General features: G+C 45.9%; 1 protein-coding gene across 4 annotated transcripts in view; it reads right to left on the reverse strand.

Annotated features, from left to right (window-relative positions):
* Positions 1–26,475, reverse strand: part of lrp8 (low density lipoprotein receptor-related protein 8, apolipoprotein e receptor) — a 501,836-nt gene that overhangs the window by 84,460 nt on the left and 390,901 nt on the right. For all 4 annotated transcript variants that reach the window (XM_045687838.1, XM_045687836.1, XM_045687837.1 and 1 more), the window contains exon 6: positions 26,220–26,342. In XM_045687838.1, the coding sequence (XP_045543794.1) occupies positions 26,220–26,342 (123 nt within the window). The remainder of the gene's footprint in view (positions 1–26,219; positions 26,343–26,475) is intronic.

Below are 26,475 nucleotides of genomic sequence, written 5' to 3' on the forward strand. Positions count from 1 at the left end.
CTGGAGTTACACCACTATACTACTGTCTGTCTGCATGGCTGGAGTTACACCAGTAAACTACTGTCTGTCTGCATGGCTGGAGTTACACCACTATACTACTGTCTGTCTGCATGGCTGGAGTTACACCACTATACTACTGTCTGTCTGCATGGCTGGAGTTACACCACTATACTACTGTCTGTCTGCATGGCTGGAGTTACACCACTATACTACTGTCTGTCTGCATGGCTGGAGTTACACCACTATACTACTGTCTGTCTGCATGGCTTGAGTTACAACACTATACTACTGTCTGTCTGCATGGCTGGAGTTACAACACTATACTACTGTCTGTCTGCATGGCTGGAGTTACAACACTATACTACTGTCTGTCTGCATGGCTGGAGTTAAACACTAAACTACTGTCTGTCTGAATGGCTGGAGTTACAACACTATACTACTGTCTGTCTGCATGGCTGGAGTTACACCACTATACTACTGTCTGTCTGCATGGCTGGAGTTACAACACTAAACTACTGTCTGTCTGCATGGCTGGAGTTACAACACTAAACTACTGTCTGTCTGCATGGCTGGAGTTACACCACTATACTACTGTCTGTCTGCATGGCTGGAGTTACACCACTATACTACTGTCTGTCTGCATGGCTGGAGTTACAACACTATACTACTGTCTGTCTGCATGGCTGGAGTTACACCACTATACTACTGTCTGTCTGCATGGCTGGAGTTACACCACTATACTACTGTCTGTCTGCATGGCTGGAGTTACACCACTATACTACTGTCTGTCTGCATGGCTGGAGTTACACCACTATACTACTGTCTGTCTGCATGGCTGGAGTTACAACACTATACTACTCTCTGTCTGCATGGCTGGAGTTACAACACAATCCTACTGTCTGTCTGCATGGCTGGAGTTACAACACTATCCTACTGTCTGTCTGCATGGCTGGAGTTACAACACTATCCTACTGTCTGTCTGCATGGCTGGAGTTACAACACTAAACTACTGTCTGTCTGCATGGCTGGAGTTACAACACTAAACTACTGTCTGTCTGCATGGCTGGAGTTACACCACTATACTACTGTCTGTCTGCATGGCTGGAGTTACACCACTATACTACTGTCTGTCTGCATGGCTGGAGTTACACCACTATACTACTGTCTGTCTGCATGGCTGGAGTTACAACACTATCCTACTGTCTGTCTGCATGGCTGGAGTTACACCACTGTACTACTGTCTGTCTGCATGGCTGGAGTTACACCACTAAACTACTGTCTGTCTGCATGGCTGGAGTTACACCACTATACTACTGTCTGTCTGCATGGCTGGAGTTACAACACTATACTACTGTCTGTCTGCATGGCTGGAGTTACAACACTATACTACTGTCTGTCTGCATGGCTGGAGTTACAACACTATACTACTGTCTGTCTGCATGGCTGGAGTTACAACACTATACTACTGTCTGTCTGCATGGCTGGAGTTACACCACTATACTACTGTCTGTCTGCATGGCTGGAGTTACACCACTATACTACTGTCTGTCTGCATGGCTGGAGTTACACCACTATACTACTGTCTGTCTGCATGGCTGGAGTTACACTTCTATACTTTAGTCTGTCTGCATGGCTGGAGTTACAACACTATACTACTGTCTGTCTGCATGGCTGGAGTTACAACACTATACTACTGTCTGTCTGCATGGCTGGAGTTACAACACTATCCTACTGTCTGTCTGCATGGCTGGAGTTACAACACTATCCTACTGTCTGTCTGCATGGCTGGAGTTACAACACTAAACTACTGTCTGTCTGCATGGCTGGAGTTACAACACTATACTACTGTCTGTCTGCATGGCTGGAGTTACACCACTATACTACTGTCTGTCTGCATGGCTGGAGTTACACCACTATACTACTGTCTGTCTGCATGGCTGGAGTTACACCACTATACTACTGTCTGTCTGCATGGCTGGAGTTACAACACTATACTACTGTCTGTCTGCATGGCTGGAGTTACACCACTATACTACTGTCTGTCTGCATGGCTGGAGTTACAACACTATACTACTGTCTGTCTGCATGGCTGGAGTTACAACACTATACTACTGTCTGTCTGCATGGCTGGAGTTACAACACTATACTACTGTCTGTCTGCATGGCTGGAGTTACACCACTATACTACTGTCTGTCTGCATTGCTGGAGTTACACCACTATACTACTGTCTGTCTGCATGGCTGGAGTTACACCACTATACTACTGTCTGTCTGCATGGCTGGAGTTACAACACTATAATACTGTCTGTCTGCATGGCTGGAGTTACAACACAATCCTACTGTCTGTCTGCATGGCTGGAGTTACAACACTATCCTACTGTCTGTCTGCATGGCTGGAGTTACAACACTATCCTACTGTCTGTCTGCATGGCTGGAGCTACAACACTAAACAACTGTCTGTCTGCATGGCTGGAGTTACAACACTATACTACTGTCTGTCTGCATGGCTGGAGTTACACCACTATACTACTGTCTGTCTGCATGGCTGGAGTTACACCACTATACTACTGTCTGTCTGCATGGCTGGAGTTACACCAAAATACTACTGTCTGTCTGCATGGCTGGAGTTACAACACTATCCTACTGTCTGTCTGCATGGCTGGAGTTAAAACACTAAACTACTGTCTGTCTGCATGGCTGGAGTTACACCACTATACTACTGTCTGTCTGCATGGCTGGAGTTACAACACTATACTACTGTCTGTCTGCATGGCTGGAGTTACACCACTATCCTACTGTCTGTCTGCATGGCTGGAGTTACAACACTATACTACTGTCTGTCTGCATGGCTGGAGTTACACCACTATCCTACTGTCTGTCTGCATGGCTGGAGTTACAACACTATACTACTGTCTGTCTGCATGGCTAGAGTTACAACACTATACTACTGTCTGTCTGCATGGCTGGAGTTACAACACTAAACTACTGTCTGTCTGCATGGCTGGAGTTACACCACTATACTACTGTCTGCATGGCTGGAGTTACAACATTATCCTACTGTCTGTCTGCATGGCTGGAGTTACACCACTATACTATTGTCTGTCTGCATGGCTGGAGTTACAACACAATCCTACTGTCTGTCTGCATGGCTGGAGTTACAACACTATCCTACTGTCTGCCTGCATGGCTGGAGTTACAACACTATCCTACTGTCTGTCTGCATGGCTGGAGTTACAACACTATACTACTGTCTGTCTGCATGGCTGGAGTTACAACACTAAACTACTGTCTGTCTGCATGGCTGGAGTTACAACACTAAACTACTGTCTGTCTGCATGGCTGGAGTTACACCACTATACTACTGTCTGTCTGCATGGCTGGAGTTACACCACTATACTACTGTCTGTCTGCATGGCTGGAGTTACACCACTATACTACTGTCTGTCTGCATGGCTGGAGTTACAACACTATCCTACTGTCTGTCTGCATGGCTGGAGTTACAACACTATACTACTGTCTGTCTGCATGGCTGGAGTTACACCACTATACTACTGTCTGTCTGCATGGCTGGAGTTACACCACTATACTACTGTCTGTCTGCATGGCTGGAGTTACAACACTATACTACTGTCTGTCTGCATGGCTGGAGTTACAACACTATACTACTGTCTGTCTGCATGGCTGGAGTTACAACACTATACTACTGTCTGTCTGCATGGCTGGAGTTACACCACTATACTACTGTCTGTCTGCATGGCTGGAGTTACACCACTATACTACTGTCTGTCTGCATGGCTGGAGTTACAACACTATACTACTGTCTGTCTGCATGGCTGGAGTTACAACACAATACTACTGTCTGTCTGCATGGCTGGAGTTACAACACTATCCTACTGTCTGTCTGCATGGCTGGAGTTACAACACTATACTACTGTCTGTCTGCATGGCTGGAGCTACAACACTAAACAACTGTCTGTCTGCATGGCTGGAGTTACAACACTATACTACTGTCTGTCTGCATGGCTGGAGTTACACCACTATACTACTGTCTGTCTGCATGGCTGGAGTTACACCACTATACTACTGTCTGTCTGCATGGCTGGAGTTACACCAAAATACTACTGTCTGTCTGCATGGCTGGAGTTACAACACTAAACTACTGTCTGTCTGCATGGCTGGAGTTACAACACTATACTACTGTCTGTCTGCATGGCTGGAGTTACACCACTATACTACTGTCTGTCTGCATGGCTGGAGTTACAACACTATACTACTGTCTGTCTGCATGGCTGGAGTTACACCACTATCCTACTGTCTGTCTGCATGGCTGGAGTTACAACACTATACTACTGTCTGTCTGCATGGCTGGAGTTACAACACTATCCTACTGTCTGTCTGCATGGCTGGAGTTACAACACTATACTACTGTCTGTCTGCATGGCTGGAGTTACAACACTATACTACTGTCTGTCTGCATGGCTGGAGTTACAACACTAAACTACTGTCTGTCTGCATGGCTGGAGTTACACCACTATACTACCTGTCTGCATGGCTGGAGTTACAACATTATACTACTGTCTGTCTGCATGGCTGGAGTTACACCACTATACTACTGTCTGTCTGCATGGCTGGAGTTACAACACAATCCTACTGTCTGTCTGCATGGCTGGAGTTACAACACTATCCTACTGTCTGCCTGCATGGCTGGAGTTACAACACTATACTACTGTCTGTCTGCATGGCTGGAGTTACAACACTATACTACTGTCTGTCTGCATGGCTGGAGTTACAACACTAAACTACTGTCTGTCTGCATGGCTGGAGTTACAACACTAAACTACTGTCTGTCTGCATGGCTGGAGTTACACCACTATACTACTGTCTGTCTGCATGGCTGGAGTTACACCACTATACTACTGTCTGTCTGCATGGCTGGAGTTACACCACTATACTACTGTCTGTCTGCATGGCTGGAGTTACAACACTATACTACTGTCTGTCTGCATGGCTGGAGTAACAACACTATACTACTGTCTGTCTGCATGGCTGGAGTTACAACACTATACTACTGTCTGTCTGCATGGCTGGAGTTACAACACTATACTACTGTCTGTCTGCATGGCTGGAGTTACAACACTATACTACTGTCTGTCTGCATGGCTGGAGTTACAACACTATACTACTGTCTGTCTGCATGGCTGGAGTTACAACACTATACTACTGTCTGTCTGCATGGCTGGAGTTACAACACTATCCTACTGTCTGTCTGCATGGCTGGAGTTACAACACTATACTACTGTCTGTCTGCATGGCTGGAGTTACAACACTATACTACTGTCTGTCTGCATGGCTGGAGTTACACCACTAAACTACTGTCTGTCTGCATGGCTGGAGTTACAACACTATACTACTGTCTGTCTGCATGGCTGGAGTTACACCACTATACTACTGTCTGTCTGCATGGCTGGAGTTACACCACTATACTACTGTCTGTCTGCATGGCTGGAGTTACACCACTATACTACTGTCTGTCTGCATGGCTGGAGTTACAACACTATCCTACTGTCTGTCTGCATGGCTGGAGTTACAACACTATACTACTGTCTGTCTGCATGGCTGGAGTTACAACACTAAACTACTGTCTGTCTGCATGGCTGGAGTTACACCACTATACTACTGTCTGTCTGCATGGCTGGAGTTACAACACTATACTACTGTCTGTCTGCATGGCTGGAGTTACAACACTATACTACTGTCTGTCTGCATGGCTGGAGTTACAACACTATACTACTGTCTGTCTGCATGGCTGGAGTTACAACACTATACTACTGTCTGTCTGCATGGCTGGAGTTACAACACTATACTACTGTCTGTCTGCATGGCTGGAGTTACAACACTATACTACTGTCTGTCTGCATGGCTGGAGTTACAACACTATACTACTGTCTGTCTGCATGGCTGGAGTTACACCACTATACTACTGTCTGTCTGCATGGCTGGAGTTACAACATTATACTACTGTCTGTCTGCATGGCTGGAGTTACACCACTATACTACTGTCTGTCTGCATGGCTGGAGTTACAACACAATACTACTGTCTGTCTGCATGGCTGGAGTTACAACACTATACTACTGTCTGCCTGCATGGCTGGAGTTACAACACTATACTACTGTCTGTCTGCATGGCTGGAGTTACAACACTATACTACTGTCTGTCTGCATGGCTGGAGTTACAACACTATACTACTGTCTGTCTGCATGGCTGGAGTTACAACACTATACTACTGTCTGTCTGCATGGCTGGAGTTACAACACTATACTACTGTCTGTCTGCATGGCTGGAGTTACAACACTATACTACTGTCTGTCTGCATGGCTGGAGTTACAACACTATACTACTGTCTGTCTGCATGGCTGGAGTTACACCACTATACTACTGTCTGTCTGCATGGCTGGAGTTACACCACTATACTACTGTCTGTCTGCATGGCTGGAGTTACAACACTATACTACTGTCTGTCTGCATGGCTGGAGTTACACCACTATACTACTGTCTGTCTGCATGGCTGGAGTTACAACACTATACTACTGTCTGTCTGCATGGCTGGAGTTACACCACTATACTACTGTCTGTCTGCATGGCTGGAGTTACACCACTATACTACTGTCTGTCTGCATGGCTGGAGTTACAACACTATACTACTGTCTGTCTGCATGGCTGGAGTTACACCACTATACTACTGTCTGTCTGCATGGCTGGAGTTACACCACTATACTACTGTCTGTCTGCATGGCTGGAGTTACACCACTATACTACTGTCTGTCTGCATGGCTGGAGTTACACCACTATACTATAGTCTGTCTGCATGGCTGGAGTTACAACACTATACTACTGTCTGTCTGCATGGCTGGAGTTACAACACTATCCTACTGTCTGTCTGCATGGCTGGAGTTACAACACTATACTACAGTCTGTCTGCATGGCTGGAGTTACAACACTATACTACTGTCTGTCTGCATGGCTGGAGTTACAACACTAAACTACTGTCTGTCTGCATGGCTGGAGTTACAACACTATACTACTGTCTGTCTGCATGGCTGGAGTTACACCACTATACTACTGTCTGTCTGCATGGCTGGAGTTACACCACTATACTACTGTCTGTCTGCATGGCTGGAGTTACACCACTATACTACTGTCTGTCTGCATGGCTGGAGTTACAACACTATCCTACTGTCTGTCTGCATGGCTGGAGTTACAACACTAAACTACTGTCTGTCTGCATGGCTGGAGTTACAACACTATACTACTGTCTGTCTGCATGGCTGGAGTTACACCACTATACTACTGTCTGTCTGCATGGCTGGAGTTACACCACTATACTACTGTCTGTCTGCATGGCTGGAGTTACACCACTATACTACTGTCTGTCTGCATGGCTGGAGTTACAACACAATACTACTGTCTGTCTGCATGGCTGGAGTTACAACACTATACTACTGTCTGTCTGCATGGCTGGAGTTACAACACTATACTACTGTCTGTCTGCATGGCTGGAGTTACACCACTATACTACTGTCTGTCTGCATGGCTGGAGTTACACCACTATACTACTGTCTGTCTGCATGGCTGGAGTTACACCACTATACTACTGTCTGTCTGCATGGCTGGAGTTACACCACTATACTACTGTCTGTCTGCATGGCTGGAGTTACAACACTATACTACTGTCTGTCTGCATGGCTGGAGTTACAACACAATCCTACTGTCTGTCTGCATGGCTGGAGTTACAACACTATACTACTGTCTGTCTGCATGGCTGGAGTTACAACACTATACTACTGTCTGTCTGCATGGCTGGAGTTACAACACTAAACTACTGTCTGTCTGCATGGCTGGAGTTACAACACTATACTACTGTCTGTCTGCATGGCTGGAGTTACACCACTATACTACTGTCTGTCTGCATGGCTGGAGTTACACCACTATACTACTGTCTGTCTGCATGGCTGGAGTTACAACACTATACTACTGTCTGTCTGCATGGCTGGAGTTACAACACTATACTACTGTCTGTCTGCATGGCTGGAGTTACACCACTATACTACTGTCTGTCTGCATGGCTGGAGTTACAACACTAAACTACTGTCTGTCTGCATGGCTGGAGTTACACCACTATACTACTGTCTGTCTGCATGGCTGGAGTTACAACACTATACTACTGTCTGTCTGCATGGCTGGAGTTACACCACTATACTACTGTCTGTCTGCATGGCTGGAGTTACAACACTATACTACTGTCTGTCTGCATGGCTTGAGTTACAACACTATACTACTGTCTGTCTGCATGGCTGGAGTTACAACACTAAACTACTGTCTGTCTGCATGGCTGGAGTTACACCACTATACTATGCTGTCTGCATGGCTGGAGTTACAACACTATACTACTGTCTGTCTGCATGGCTGGAGTTACACCACTATACTATTGTCTGTCTGCATGGCTGGAGTTACAACACTATACTACTGTCTGTCTGCATGGCTGGAGTTACAACACTATACTACTGTCTGCCTGCATGGCTGGAGTTACAACACTATACTACTGTCTGTCTGCATGGCTGGAGTTACAACACTATATTACTGTCTGTCTGCATGGCTGGAGTTACAACACTATACTACTGTCTGTCTGCATGGCTGGAGTTACAACACTATACTACTGTCTGTCTGCATGGCTGGAGTTACACCACTATACTACTGTCTGTCTGCATGGCTGGAGTTACAACACTATACTACTGTCTGTCTGCATGGCTGGAGTTACACCACTATACTACTGTCTGTCTGCATGGCTGGAGTTACAACACTATACTACTGTCTGTCTGCATGGCTGGAGTTACAACACTATACTACTGTCTGTCTGCATGGCTGGAGTTACAACACTAAACTACTGTCTGTCTGCATGGCTGGAGTTACACCACTATACTACTGTCTGTCTGCATGGCTGGAGTTACAACATTATACTACTGTCTGTCTGCATGGCTGGAGTTACACCACTATACTATTGTCTGTCTGCATGGCTGGAGTTACAACACAATACTACTGTCTGTCTGCATGGCTGGAGTTACAACACTATACTACTGTCTGTCTGCATGGCTGGAGTTACAACACTATACTACTGTCTGTCTGCATGGCTGGAGTTACAACACTATATTACTGTCTGTCTGCATGGCTGGAGTTACAACACTATACTACTGTCTGTCTGCATGGCTGGAGTTACAACACTATACTACTGTCTGTCTGCATGGCTGGAGTTACAACACTATACTACTGTCTGTCTGCATGGCTGGAGTTACAACACTATACTACTGTCTGTCTGCATGGCTGGAGTTACAACACTATACTACTGTCTGTCTGCATGGCTGGAGTTACACCACTATACTACTGTCTGTCTGCATGGCTGGAGTTACACCACTATACTACTGTCTGTCTGCATGGCTGGAGTTACAACACTATACTACTGTCTGTCTGCATGGCTGGAGTTACACCACTATACTACTGTCTGTCTGCATGGCTGGAGTTACAACACTATACTACTGTCTGTCTGCATGGCTGGAGTTACAACACTATCCTACTGTCTGTCTGCATGGCTGGAGTTACAACACTATACTACTGTCTGTCTGCATGGCTGGAGTTACAACACTATACTACTGTCTGTCTGCATGGCTGGAGTTACAACACTATACTACTGTCTGTCTGCATGGCTGGAGTTACACCACTATACTACTGTCTGTCTGCATGGCTGGAGTTACACCACTATACTACTGTCTGTCTGCATGGCTGGAGTTACACCACTATACTATAGTCTGTCTGCATGGATGGAGTTACAACACTATACTACTGTCTGTCTGCATGGCTGGAGTTACAACACAATCCTACTGTCTGTCTGCATGGCTGGAGTTACAACACTATCCTACAGTCTGTCTGCATGGCTGGAGTTACAACACTATACTACTGTCTGTCTGCATGGCTGGAGTTACAACACTATACTACTGTCTGTCTGCATGGCTGGAGTTACAACACTATACTACTGTCTGTCTGCATGGCTGGAGTTACACCACTATACTACTGTCTGTCTGCATGGCTGGAGTTACACCACTATACTACTGTCTGTCTGCATGGCTGGAGTTACAACACTATACTACTGTCTGTCTGCATGGCTGGAGTTACACCACTATCCTACTGTCTGTCTGCATGGCTGGAGTTACAACACTATACTACTGTCTGTCTGCATGGCTGGAGTTACACCACTATACTACTGTCTGTCTGCATGGCTGGAGTTACAACACTATACTACTGTCTGTCTGCATGGCTGGAGTTACAACACTATACTACTGTCTGTCTGCATGGCTGGAGTTACAACACTAAACTAATGTCTGTCTGCATGGCTGGAGTTACACCACTATACTATCTGTCTGCATGGCTGGAGTTACAACACTATACTACTGTCTGTCTGCATGGCTGGAGTTACACCACTATAATATTGTCTGTCTGCATGGCTGGAGTTACAACACAATCCTACTGTCTGTCTGCATGGCTGGAGTTACAACACTATCCTACTGTCTGTCTGCATGGCTGGAGTTACAACACTATCCTACTGTCTGTCTGCATGGCTGGAGTTACAACACTATACTACTGTCTGTCTGCATGGCTGGAGTTACAACACTAAACTACTGTCTTTCTGCATGGCTGGAGTTACAACACTAAACTACTGTCTGTCTGCATGGCTGGAGTTACACCACTATACTACTGTCTGTCTGCATGGCTGGAGTTACACCACTATACTACTGTCTGTCTGCATGGCTGGAGTTACACCACTATACTACTGTCTGTCTGCATGGCTGGAGTTACAACACTATACTACTGTCTGTCTGCATGGCTGGAGTTACACCACTATACTACTGTCTGTCTGCATGGCTGGAGTTACACCACTATACTACTGTCTGTCTGCATGGCTGGAGTTACACCACTATACTACTGTCTGTCTGCATGGCTGGAGTTACAACACTATACTACTGTCTGTCTGCATGGCTGGAGTTACAACACTATACTACTGTCTGTCTGCATGGCTGGAGTTACAACACAATCCTACTGTCTGTCTGCATGGCTGGAGTTACAACACTATACTACTGTCTGTCTGCATGGCTGGAGTTACAACACTATACTACTGTCTGTCTGCATGGCTGGAGTTACAACACTAAACTACTGTCTGTCTGCATGGCTGGAGTTACACCACTATACTACTGTCTGTCTGCATGGCTGGAGTTACACCACTATACTACTGTCTGTCTGCATGGCTGGAGTTACACCACTATACTACTGTCTGTCTGCATGGCTGGAGTTACAACACTATCCTACTGTCTGTCTGCATGGCTGGAGTTACAACACTAAACTACTGTCTGTCTGCATGGCTGGAGTTACACCACTATACTACTGTCTGTCTGCATGGCTGGAGTTACAACACTATACTACTGTCTGTCTGCATGGCTGGAGTTACAACACTATACTACTGTCTGTCTGCATGGCTGGAGTTACAACACTATACTACTGTCTGTCTGCATGGCTGGAGTTACACCACTATACTACTGTCTGTCTGCATGGCTGGAGTTACAACACTATACTACTGTCTGTCTGCATGGCTGGAGTTACACCACTATACTACTGTCTGTCTGCATGGCTGGAGTTACAACACTATCCTACTGTCTGTTTGCATGGCTGGAGTTACAACACTATACTATTGTCTGTCTGCATGGCTGGAGTTACAACACAATCCTACTGTCTGTCTGCATGGCTGGAGTTACAACACTATCCTACTGTCTGTCTGCATGGCTGGAGTTACAACACTATACTACTGTCTGTCTGCATGGCTGGAGTTACAACACTATACTACAGTCTGTCTGCATGGCTGGAGTTACAACACTATACTACTGTCTGTCTGCATGGCTGGAGTTACACCACTATACTACTGTCTGTCTGCATGGCTGGAGTTACACCACTATACTACTGTCTGTCTGCATGGCTGGAGTTACAACACTATACTACTGTCTGTCTGCATGGCTGGAGTTACACCACTATACTACTGTCTGTCTGCATGGCTGGAGTTACAACACTATACTACTGTCTGTCTGCATGGCTGGAGTTACAACACTATACTACTGTCTGTCTGCATGGCTGGAGTTACAACACTATACTACTGTCTGTCTGCATGGCTGGAGTTACACCACTATACTACTGTCTGTCTGCATGGCTGGAGTTACACCACTATACTACTGTCTGTCTGCATGGCTGGAGTTACAACACTATACTACTGTCTGTCTGCATGGCTGGAGTTACAACACCATCCTACTGTCTGTCTGCATGGCTGGAGTTACAACACTATCCTACTGTCTGTCTGCATGGCTGGAGTTACAACACTATCCTACTGTCTGTCTGCATGGCTGGAGTTACAACACTAAACTACTGTCTGTCTGCATGGCTGGAGTTACAACACTATACTACTGTCTGTCTGCATGGCTGGAGTTACACCACTATACTACTGTCTGTCTGCATGGCTGGAGTTACACCACTATACTACTGTCTGTCTGCATGGCTGGAGTTACACCACTATACTACTGTCTGTCTGCATGGCTGGAGTTACAACACTATCCTACTGTCTGTCTGCATGGCTGGAGTTACACCACTATACTACTGTCTGTCTGCATGGCTGGAGTTACAACACTAAACTACTGTCTGTCTGCATGGCTGGAGTTACACCACTATACTACTGTCTGTCTGCAAGACTGGAGTTACAACACTATACTACTGTCTGTCTGCATGGCTGGAGTTACACCACTATCCTACTGTCTGTCTGCATGGCTGGAGTTACAACACTATACTACTGTCTGTCTGCATGGCTGGAGTTACACCACTATCCTACTGTCTGTCTGCATGGCTGGAGTTACAACACTATACTACTGTCTGTCTGCATGGCTAGAGTTACAACACTATACTACTGTCTGTCTGCATGGCTGGAGTTACAACACTAAACTACTGTCTGTCTGCATGGCTGGAGTTACACCACTATACTACTGTCTGCATGGCTGGAGTTACAACATTATCCTACTGTCTGTCTGCATGGCTGGAGTTACACCACTATACTATTGTCTGTCTGCATGGCTGGAGTTACAACACAATCCTACTGTCTGTCTGCATGGCTGGAGTTACAACACTATCCTACTGTCTGCCTGCATGGCTGGAGTTACAACACTATCCTACTGTCTGTCTGCATGGCTGGAGTTACAACACTATACTACTGTCTGTCTGCATGGCTGGAGTTACAACACTAAACTACTGTCTGTCTGCATGGCTGGAGTTACAACACTATACTACTGTCTGTCTGCATGGCTGGAGTTACAACACTATACTACTGTCTGTCTGCATGGCTGGAGTTACAACACTATACTACTGTCTGTCTGCATGGCTGGAGTTACACCACTATACTACTGTCTGTCTGCATGGCTGGAGTTACAACACTATACTACTGTCTGTCTGCATGGCTGGAGTTACACCACTATACTACTGTCTGTCTGCATGGCTGGAGTTACAACACTATACTACTGTCTGTCTGCATGGCTGGAGTTACACCACTATACTACTGTCTGTCTGCATGGCTGGAGTTACAACACTATACTACTGTCTGTCTGCATGGCTGGAGTTACAACACTATACTACTGTCTGTCTGCATGGCTGGAGTTACAACACTATACTACTGTCTGTCTGCATGGCTGGAGTTACACCACTATACTACTGTCTGTCTGCATGGCTGGAGTTACACCACTATACTACTGTCTGTCTGCATGGCTGGAGTTACAACACTATACTACTGTCTGTCTGCATGGCTGGAGTTACACCACTATACTACTGTCTGTCTGCATGGCTGGAGTTACACCACTATACTACAGTCTGTCTGCATGGATGGAGTTACAACACTATACTACTGTCTGTCTGCATGGCTGGAGTTACAACACTATACTACTGTCTGTCTGCATGGCTGGAGTTACAACACTATACTACAGTCTGTCTGCATGGCTGGAGTTACAACACTATACTACTGTCTGTCTGCATGGCTGGAGTTACAACACTAAACTACTGTCTGTCTGCATGGCTGGAGTTACAACACTATACTACTGTCTGTCTGCATGGCTGGAGTTACACCACTATACTACTGTCTGTCTGCATGGCTGGAGTTACAACACTATACTACTGTCTGTCTGCATGGCTGGAGTTACAACACTATACTACTGTCTGTCTGCATGGCTGGAGTTACAACACTATCCTACTGTCTGTCTGCATGGCTGGAGTTACAACACTATACTACTGTCTGTCTGCATGGCTGGAGTTACAACACTATACTACTGTCTGTCTGCATGGCTGGAGTTACACCACTATACTACTGTCTGTCTGCATGGCTGGAGTTACACCACTATACTACTGTCTGTCTGCATGGCTGGAGTTACACCACTATACTACTGTCTGTCTGCATGGCTGGAGTTACAACACTATACTACTGTCTGTCTGCATGGCTGGAGTTACACCACTATACTACTGTCTGTCTGCATGGCTGGAGTTACAACACTATACTACTGTCTGTCTGCATGGCTGGAGTTACACCACTATACTACTGTCTGTCTGCATGGCTGGAGTTACACCACTATACTACTGTCTGTCTGCATGGCTGGAGTTACACCACTATACTACTGTCTGTCTGCATGGCTGGAGTTACACCACTATACTACTGTCTGTCTGCATGGCTGGAGTTACAACACTATACTACTGTCTGTCTGCATGGCTGGAGTTACAACACCATACTACTGTCTGTCTGCATGGCTGGAGTTACAACACTATACTACTGTCTGTCTGCATGGCTGGAGTTACAACACTATCCTACTGTCTGTCTGCATGGCTGGAGTTACAACACTAAACTACTGTCTGTCTGCATGGCTGGAGTTACAACACTATACTACTGTCTGTCTGCATGGCTGGAGTTACACCACTATACTACTGTCTGTCTGCATGGCTGGAGTTACACCACTATACTACTGTCTGTCTGCATGGCTGGAGTTACACCACTATACTACTGTCTGTCTGCATGGCTGGAGTTACAACACTATACTACTGTCTGTCTGCATGGCTGGAGTTACACCACTATACTACTGTCTGTCTGCATGGCTGGAGTTACAACACTAAACTACTGTCTGTCTGCATGGCTGGAGTTAAACCACTATACTACTGTCTGTCTGCATGGCTGGAGTTACAACACTATACTACTGTCTGTCTGCATGGCTGGAGTTACACCACTATACTACTGTCTGTCTGCATGGCTGGAGTTACAACACTATACTACTGTCTGTCTGCATGGCTGGAGTTACACCACTATCCTACTGTCTGTCTGCATGGCTGGAGTTACAACACTATACTACTGTCTGTCTGCATGGCTAGAGTTACAACACTATACTACTGTCTGTCTGCATGGCTGGAGTTACAACACTATACTACTGTCTGTCTGCATGGCTGGAGTTACACCACTATACTACTGTCTGCATGGCTGGAGTTACAACACTATACTACTGTCTGTCTGCATGGCTGGAGTTACACCACTATACTACTGTCTGTCTGCATGGCTGGAGTTACAACACTATCCTACTGTCTGTCTGCATGGCTGGAGTTACAACACTATACTACTGTCTGCCTGCATGGCTGGAGTTACAACACTATCCTACTGTCTGTCTGCATGGCTGGAGTTACAACACTATACTACTGTCTGTCTGCATGGCTGGAGTTACAACACTATACTACTGTCTGTCTGCATGGCTGGAGTTACAACACTATACTACTGTCTGTCTGCATGGCTGGAGTTAAACACTATACTACTGTCTGTCTGCATGGCTGGAGTTACAACACTATACTACTGTCTGTCTGCATGGCTGGAGTTACACCACTATACTACTGTCTGTCTGCATGGCTGGAGTTACAACACTATACTACTGTCTGTCTGCATGGCTGGAGTTACACCACTATACTACTGTCTGTCTGCATGGCTGGAGTTACAACACTATACTACTGTCTGTCTGCATGGCTGGAGTTACAACACTATACTACTGTCTGTCTGCATGGCTGGAGTTACAACACTATACTACTGTCTGTCTGCATGGCTGGAGTTACACCACTATACTACTGTCTGTCTGCATGGCTGGAGTTACACCACTATACTACTGTCTGTCTGCATGGCTGGAGTTACAACACTATACTACTGTCTGTCTGCATGGCTGGAGTTACAACACTATACTACTGTCTGTCTGCATGGCTGGAGTTACACCAATATACTACTGTCTGTCTGCATGGCTGGAGTTACACCACTATACTACTGTCTGTCTGCATGGCTGGAGTTACACTTCTATACTATAGTCTGTCTGCATGGATGGAGTTACAACACTATACTACTGTCTGTCTGCATGGCTGGAGTTACAACACAATACTACTGTCTGTCTGCATGGCTGGAGTTACAACACTATCCTACAGTCTGTCTGCATGGCTGGAGTTACAACACTATCCTACTGTCTGTCTGCATGGCTGGAGTTACAACACTAAACTACTGTCTGTCTGCATGGCTGGAGTTACAACACTATACTACTGTCTGTCTGCATGGCTGGAGTTACACCACTATACTACTGTCTGTCTGCATGGCTGGAGTTACACCACTATACTACTGTCTGTCTGCATGGCTGGAGTTACACCACTATACTACTGTCTGTCTGCATGGCTGGAGTTACAACACTATACTACTGTCTGTCTGCATGGCTGGAGTTACACCACTATACTACTGTCTGTCTGCATGGCTGGAGTTACAACACTATACTACTGTCTGTCTGCATGGCTGGAGTTACACCACTATACTACTGTCTGTCTGCATGGCTGGAGTTACAACACTATACTACTGTCTGTCTGCATGGCTGGAGTTACACCACTATACTACTGTCTGTCTGCATGGCTGGAGTTACAACACTATACTACTGTCTGTCTGCATGGCTGGAGTTACAACACTATACTACTGTCTGTCTGCATGGCTGGAGTTACAACACTATACTACTGTCTGTCTGCATGGCTGGAGTTACAACACTATACTACTGTCTGTCTGCATGGCTGGAGTTACAACACTATACTAATGTCTGTCTGCATGGCTGGAGTTACACCACTATACTACGCTGTCTGCATGGCTGGAGTTACAACATTATACTACTGTCTGTCTGCATGGCTGGAGTTACACCACTATACTATTGTCTGTCTGCATGGCTGGAGTTACAACACTATACTACTGTCTGTCTGCATGGCTGGAGTTACACCACTATACTACTGTCTGTCTGCATGGCTGGAGTTACAACACTATACTACTGTCTGTCTGCATGGCTGGAGTTACAACACTATACTACTGTCTGTCTGCATGGCTGGAGTTACAACACTAAACTACTGTCTTTCTGCATGGCTGGAGTTACAACACTAAACTACTGTCTGTCTGCATGGCTGGAGTTACACCACTATACTACTGTCTGTCTGCATGGCTGGAGTTACACCACTATACTACTGTCTGTCTGCATGGCTGGAGTTACAACACTATACTACTGTCTGTCTGCATGGCTGGAGTTACAACACTATACTACTGTCTGTCTGCATGGCTGGAGTTACACCACTATACTACTGTCTGTCTGCATGGCTGGAGTTACACCACTATACTACTGTCTGTCTGCATGGCTGGAGTTACACCACTATACTACTGTCTGTCTGCATGGCTGGAGTTACAACACTATACTACTGTCTGTCTGCATGGCTGGAGTTACAACACTATACTACTGTCTGTCTGCATGGCTGGAGTTACAACACAATCCTACTGTCTGTCTGCATGGCTGGAGTTACAACACTATACTACTGTCTGTCTGCATGGCTGGAGTTACAACACTATACTACTGTCTGTCTGCATGGCTGGAGTTACAACACTAAACTACTGTCTGTCTGCATGGCTGGAGTTACACCACTATACTACTGTCTGTCTGCATGGCTGGAGTTACACCACTATACTACTGTCTGTCTGCATGGCTGGAGTTACACCACTATACTACTGTCTGTCTGCATGGCTGGAGTTACAACACTATACTACTGTCTGTCTGCATGGCTGGAGTTACAACACTATACTACTGTCTGTCTGCATGGCTGGAGTTACAACACTATACTACTGTCTGTCTGCATGGCTGGAGTTACAACACTATACTACTGTCTGTCTGCATGGCTGGAGTTACAACACTATACTACTGTCTGTCTGCATGGCTGGAGTTACACCACTATACTACTGTCTGTCTGCATGGCTGGAGTTACAACACTATACTACTGTCTGTCTGCATGGCTGGAGTTACACCACTATACTACTGTCTGTCTGCATGGCTGGAGTTACAACATTATACTACTGTCTGTCTGCATGGCTGGAGTTACAACACTATACTACTGTCTGTCTGCATGGCTGGAGTTACAACACTATACTACTGTCTGTCTGCATGGCTGGAGTTACAACACTATACTACAGTCTGTCTGCATGGCTGGAGTTACAACACTAAACTACTGTCTGTCTGCATGGCTGGAGTTACAACACTAAACTACTGTCTGTCTGCATGGCTGGAGTTACACCACTATACTACTGTCTGTCTGCATGGCTGGAGTTACACCACTATACTACTGTCTGTCTGCATGGCTGGAGTTACACCACTATACTACTGTCTGTCTGCATGGCTGGAGTTACAACACTATACTACTGTCTGTCTGCATGGCTGGAGTTACACCACTATACTACTGTCTGTCTGCATGGCTGGAGTTACAACACTATACTACTGTCTGTCTGCATGGCTGGAGTTACACCACTATACTACTGTCTGTCTGCATGGCTGGAGTTACAACACTATACTACTGTCTGTCTGCATGGCTGGAGTTACAACACTATACTACTGTCTGTCTGCATGGCTGGAGTTACAACACTATACTACTGTCTGTCTGCATGGCTGGAGTTACACCACTATACTACTGTCTGTCTGCATGGCTGGAGTTACAACACTATACTACTGTCTGTCTGCATGGCTGGAGTTACAACACTATACTACTGGCTGTCTGCATGGCTGGAGTTACAACACTATACTACTGTCTGTCTGCATGGCTGGAGTTACACCACTATACTACTGTCTGTCTGCATGGCTGGAGTTAAACACTATACTACTGTCTGTCTGCATGGCTGGAGTTACAACACTATACTACTGTCTGTCTGCATGGCTGGAGTTACAACACTATACTACTGTCTGTCTGCATGGCTGGAGTTACAACACTATACTACTGTCTGTCTGCATGGCTGGAGTTACAACACTATACTACTGTCTGTCTGCATGGCTGGAGTTACACCACTATACTACTGTCTGTCTGCATGGCTGGAGTTACACCACTATACTACTGTCTGTCTGCATGGCTGGAGTTACACCACTATACTACTGTCTGTCTGCATGGCTGGAGTTACACCACTATCCTACTGTCTGTCTGCATGGCTGGAGTTACAACACAATACTACTGTCTGTCTGCATGGCTGGAGTTACAACACTATCCTACTGTCTGTCTGCATGGCTGGAGTTACAACACTATCCTACTGTCTGTCTGCATGGCTGGAGTTACAACACTATACTACTGTCTGTATGCATGGCTGGAGTTACAACACTATACTACTGTCTGTCTGCATGGCTGGAGTTACACCACTATACTACTGTCTGTCTGCATGGCTGGAGTTACACCACTATACTACTGTCTGTCTGCATGGCTGGAGTTACACCACTATACTACTGTCTGTCTGCATGGCTGGAGTTACAACACTATCCTACTGTCTGTCTGCATGGCTGGAGTTACAACACTATACTACTGTCTGTCTGCATGGCTGGAGTTACAACACTATACTACTGTCTGTCTGCATGGCTGGAGTTACACCACTATACTACTGTCTGTCTGCATGGCTGGAGTTACAACACTATACTACTGTCTGTCTGCATGGCTGGAGTTACAACACTATCCTACTGTCTGTCTGCATGGCTGGAGTTACAACACTATACTACTGTCTGTCTGCATGGCTGGAGTTACAACACTATACTACTGTCTGTCTGCATGGCTGGAGTTACACCACTATACTACTGTCTGTCTGCATGGCTGGAGTTACACCACTATACTACTGTCTGTCTGCATGGCTGGAGTTACACCACTATACTACTGTCTGTCTACATGGCTGGAGTTACAACACTATACTACTGTCTGTCTGCATGGCTGGAGTTACACCACTATACTACTGTCTGTCTGCATGGCTGGAGTTACAACACTATACTACTGTCTGTCTGCATGGCTGGAGTTACACCACTATACTACTGTCTGTCTGCATGGCTGGAGTTACACCACTATACTACTGTCTGTCTGCATGGCTGGAGTTACAACACTATACTACTGTCTGTCTGCATGGCTGGAGTTACACCACTATACTACTGTCTGTCTGCATGGCTGGAGTTACACCACTATACTACTGTCTGTCTGCATGGCTGGAGTTACACCACTATACTACTGTCTGTCTGCATGGCTGGAGTTACACTTCTATACTATAGTCTGTCTGCATGGATGGAGTTACAACACTATACTACTGTCTGTCTGCATGGCTGGAGTTACAACACAATCCTACTGTCTGTCTGCATGGCTGGAGTTACAACACTATCCTACAGTCTGTCTGCATGGCTGGAGTTACAACACTATCCTACTGTCTGTCTGCATGGCTGGAGTTACAACACTAAACTACTGTCTGTCTGCATGGCTGGAGTTACAACACTATACTACTGTCTGTCTGCATGGCTGGAGTTACACCACTATACTACTGTCTGTCTGCATGGCTGGAGTTACACCACTATACTACTGTCTGTCTGCATGGCTGGAGTTACACCACTATACTACTGTCTGTCTGCATGGCTGGAGTTACAACACTATCCTACTGTCTGTCTGCATGGCTGGAGTTACACCACTATACTACTGTCTGTCTGCATGGCTGGAGTTACAACACTAAACTACTGTCTGTCTGCATGGCTGGAGTTACACCACTATACTACTGTCTGTCTGCATGGCTGGAGTTACAACACTATACTACTGTCTGTCTGCATGGCTGGAGTTACACCACTATCCTACTGTCTGTCTGCATGGCTGGAGTTACAACACTATACTACTGTCTGTCTGCATGGCTGGAGTTACACCACTATCCTACTGTCTGTCTGCATGGCTGGAGTTACAACACTATACTACTGTCTGTCTGCATGGCTAGAGTTACAACACTATACTACTGTCTGTCTGCATGGCTGGAGTTACAACACTAAACTAATGTCTGTCTGCATGGCTGGAGTTACACCACTATACTACTGTCTGCATGGCTGGAGTTACAACATTATCCTACTGTCTGTCTGCATGGCTGGAGTTACACCACTATAATATTGTCTGTCTGCATGGCTGGAGTTACAACACAATCCTACTGTCTGTCTGCATGGCTGGAGTTACAACACTATCCTACTGTCTGCCTGCATGGCTGGAGTTACAACACTATCCTACTGTCTGTCTGCATGGCTGGAGTTACAACACTATACTACTGTCTGTCTGCATGGCTGGAGTTACAACACTAATCTACTGTCTTTCTGCATGGCTGGAGTTACAACACTAAACTACTGTCTGTCTGCATGGCTGGAGTTACACCACTATACTACTGTCTGTCTGCATGGCTGGAGTTACACCACTATACTACTGTCTGTCTGCATGGCTGGAGTTACACCACTATACTACTGTCTGTCTGCATGGCTGGAGTTACAACACTATCCTACTGTCTGTCTGCATGGCTGGAGTTACACCACTATACTACTGTCTGTCTGCATGGCTGGAGTTACACCACTATACTACTGTCTGTCTGCATGGCTGGAGTTACACCACTATACTACTGTCTGTCTGCATGGCTGGAGTTACAACACTATACTACTGTCTGTCTGCATGGCTGGAGTTACAACACTATACTACTGTCTGTCTGCATGGCTGGAGTTACAACACAATCCTACTGTCTGTCTGCATGGCTGGAGTTACAACACTATCCTACTGTCTGTCTGCATGGCTGGAGTTACAACACTATCCTACTGTCTGTCTGCATGGCTGGAGTTACAACACTAAACTACTGTCTGTCTGCATGGCTGGAGTTACAACACTATACTACTGTCTGTCTGCATGGCTGGAGTTACACCACTATACTACTGTCTGTCTGCATGGCTGGAGTTACACCACTATACTACTGTCTGTCTGCATGGCTGGAGTTACAACACTATCCTACTGTCTGTCTGCATGGCTGGAGTTACAACACTATCCTACTGTCTGTCTGCATGGCTGGAGTTACACCACTATACTACTGTCTGTCTGCATGGCTGGAGTTACAACACTATACTACTGTCTGTCTGCATGGCTGGAGTTACACCACTATCCTACTGTCTGTCTGCATGGCTGGAGTTACAACACTATACTACTGTCTGTCTGCATGGCTGGAGTTACACCACTATACTACTGTCTGTCTGCATGGCTGGAGTTACAACACTATACTACTGTCTGTCTGCATGGCTGGAGTTACACCACTATACTACTGTCTGCATGGCTGGAGTTACAACATTATCCTACTGTCTGTCTGCATGGCTGGAGTTACACCACTATACTATTGTCTGTCTGCATGGCTGGAGTTACAACACTATCCTACTGTCTGTCTGCATGGCTGGAGTTACAACACTATACTACAGTCTGTCTGCATGGCTGGAGTTACAACACTATACTACTGTCTGTCTGCATGGCTGGAGTTACAACACTATACTACTGTCTGTCTGCATGGCTGGAGTTACACCACTATACTACTGTCTGTCTGCATGGCTGGAGTTACACCACTATACTACTGTCTGTCTGCATGGCTGGAGTTACACCACTATACTACTGTCTGTCTGCATGGCTGGAGTTACAACACTATCCTACTGTCTGTCTGCATGGCTGGAGTTACACCACTATACTACTGTCTGTCTGCATGGCTGGAGTTACACCACTATACTACTGTCTGTCTGCATGGCTGGAGTTACACCACTATACTACTGTCTGTCTGTATGGCTGGAGTTACACCACTATACTACTGTCTGTCTGCATGGCTGGAGTTAAACACTATACTACTGTCTGTCTGCATGGCTGGAGTTACAACACTATACTACTGTCTGTCTGCATGGCTGGAGTTACACCACTATACTACTGTCTGTCTGCATGGCTGGAGTTACACCACTATACTACTGTCTGTCTGCATGGCTGGAGTTACACCACTATACTACTGGCTGTCTACATGGCTGGAGTTACAACACTATACTACTGTCTGTCTGCATGGCTGGAGTTACACCACTATACTACTGTCTGTCTGCATGGCTGGAGTTACAACACTATACTACTGTCTGTCTGCATGGCTGGAGTTACACCACTATACTACTGTCTGTCTGCATGGCTGGAGTTACACCACTATACTACTGTCTGTCTGCATGGCTGGAGTTACAACACTATACTACTGTCTGTCTGCATGGCTGGAGTTACACCACTATACTACTGTCTGTCTGCATGGCTGGAGTTACACCACTATACTACTGTCTGTCTGCATGGCTGGAGTTACACCACTATACTACTGTCTGTCTGCATGGCTGGAGTTACACCACTATACTACTGTCTGTCTGCATGGCTGGAGTTACAACACTATACTACTGTCTGTCTGCATGGCTGGAGTTACAACACAATCCTACTGTCTGTCTGCATGGCTGGAGTTACAACACTATCCTACTGTCTGTCTGCATGGCTGGAGTTACAACACTATCCTACTGTCTGTCTGCATGGCTGGAGTTACAACACTAAACTACTGTCTGTATGCATGGCTGGAGTTACAACACTATACTACTGTCTGTCTGCATGGCTGGAGTTACACCACTATACTACTGTCTGTCTGCATGGCTGGAGTTACACCACTATACTACTGTCTGTCTGCATGGCTGGAGTTACACCACTATACTACTGTCTGTCTGCATGGCTGGAGTTACAACACTATCCTACTGTCTGTCTGCATGGCTGGAGTTACACCACTATACTACTGTCTGTCTGCATGGCTGGAGTTACAACACTAAACTACTGTCTGTCTGCATGGCTGGAGTTACACCACTATACTACTGTCTGTCTGCATGGCTGGAGTTACAACACTATACTACTGTCTGTCTGCATGGCTGGAGTTACACCACTATCCTACTGTCTGTCTGCATGGCTGGAGTTACAACACTATACTACTCTCTGTCTGCATGGCTGGAGTTACACCACTATCCTACTGTCTGTCTGCATGGCTGGAGTTACAACACTATACTACTGTCTGTCTGCATGGCTAGAGTTACAACACTATACTACTGTCTGTCTGCATGGCTGGAGTTACAACACTAAACTACTGTCTGTCTGCATGGCTGGAGTTACACCACTATACTACTGTCTGCATGGCTGGAGTTACAACATTATCCTACTGTCTGTCTGCATGGCTGGAGTTACACCACTATACTATTGTCTTTCTGCATGGCTGGAGTTACAACACAATCCTACTGTCTGTCTGCATGGCTGGAGTTACAACACTATCCTACTGTCTGCCTGCATGGCTGGAGTTACAACACTATCCTACTGTCTGTCTGCATGGCTGGAGTTACAACACTATACTACTGTCTGTCTGCATGGCTGGAGTTACAACACTAAACTACTGTCTGTCTGCATGGCTGGAGTTACAACACTAAACTACTGTCTGTCTGCATGGCTGGAGTTACACCACTATACTACTGTCTGTCTGCATGGCTGGAGTTACACCACTATACTACTGTCTGTCTGCATGGCTGGAGTTACACCACTATACTACTGTCTGTCTGCATGGCTGGAGTTACAACACTATCCTACTGTCTGTCTGCATGGCTGGAGTTACACCACTAAACTACTGTCTGTCTGCATGGCTGGAGTTACACCACTATACTACTGTCTGTCTGCATGGCTGGAGTTACACCACTATACTACTGTCTGTCTGCATGGCTGGAGTTACACCACTATACTACTGTCTGTCTGCATGGCTGGAGTTACAACACTATACTACTGTCTGTCTGCATGGCTGGAGTTACACCACTATACTACTGTCTGTCTGCATGGCTGGAGTTACACCACTATACTACTGTCTGTCTGCATGGCTGGAGTTACACCACTATACTACTGTCTGTCTGCATGGCTGGAGTTACACCACTATACTACTGTCTGTCTGCATGGCTGGAGTTAAACACTATACTACTGTCTGTCTGCATGGCTGGAGTTACACCACTATACTACTGTCTGTCTGCATGGCTGGAGTTACAACACTATACTACTGTCTGTCTGCATGGCTGGAGTTACACCACTATACTACTGTCTGTCTGCAGAGCTGGAGTTACACCACTATACTACTGTCTGTCTGCATGGCTGGAGTTACAACACTATACTACTGTCGGGCTAGTACACAGAAGCAGTTTGTTATCGATTCCAGGTTGATCACAGACCACATCTCACAAATATGGCTCCTAAATAAAGTCCAGTCTGCATTAGTTTGACCTTGAGTTTTCTCTGGCATAGATAGACAAGACAAAGACCATAGCTGTCAAATATGAACGTGTTACCACAGACACATAGCAACAAAATCTAGAGTTACTGTTCCACAGATATACAGAAACACTTCTGCGTCCCAATTATTCTCAGAAATGCCCACAGAGCTAGAGAGGAGAATGTAGTAAGGATATGAAGAAAGAAAGCTATTTCAGAGTTCTGGGACATTTCTCATCTACACCAGTAGTGTGTCCCAATGTACCCATAAATGCCTTCCCTTTGTGTGAAAACCCAGTGAGTAAAGCAATATGGTGGAAAAAACGATTTTAGATTATTGGAACATATGTCAACTATATGGACATAATGCAGTATCCAGGAGATAAAGAACAGAAGAGGATGAGGGTCCACCCACCGTTGATACAGCCGGCCTCATCACTGAAGTCAGGACAGTCGTGCACCTTGTTGCACTGCTTGGTACCATGGATACAGGACCCATCACCACACTGGAACTCATCTGGACGGCAAGTCAGCAGAGCTGTGGAGGAGAGAACACACAGAGAGAGAGAGAGAGAGAGTGTGTGTGAGGGAGTCGAAATCAAGAGAGCGCAGGAAAGAGCCACAAATATGAATTTAATTCAACTGCTCATCATCCAACTTTCTATGCATCT

Source organism: Salmo salar, chromosome ssa10, assembly GCF_905237065.1.
Source record: "Salmo salar chromosome ssa10, Ssal_v3.1, whole genome shotgun sequence".
Classification (NCBI taxonomy): Eukaryota; Metazoa; Chordata; class Actinopteri; order Salmoniformes; family Salmonidae; genus Salmo; species Salmo salar.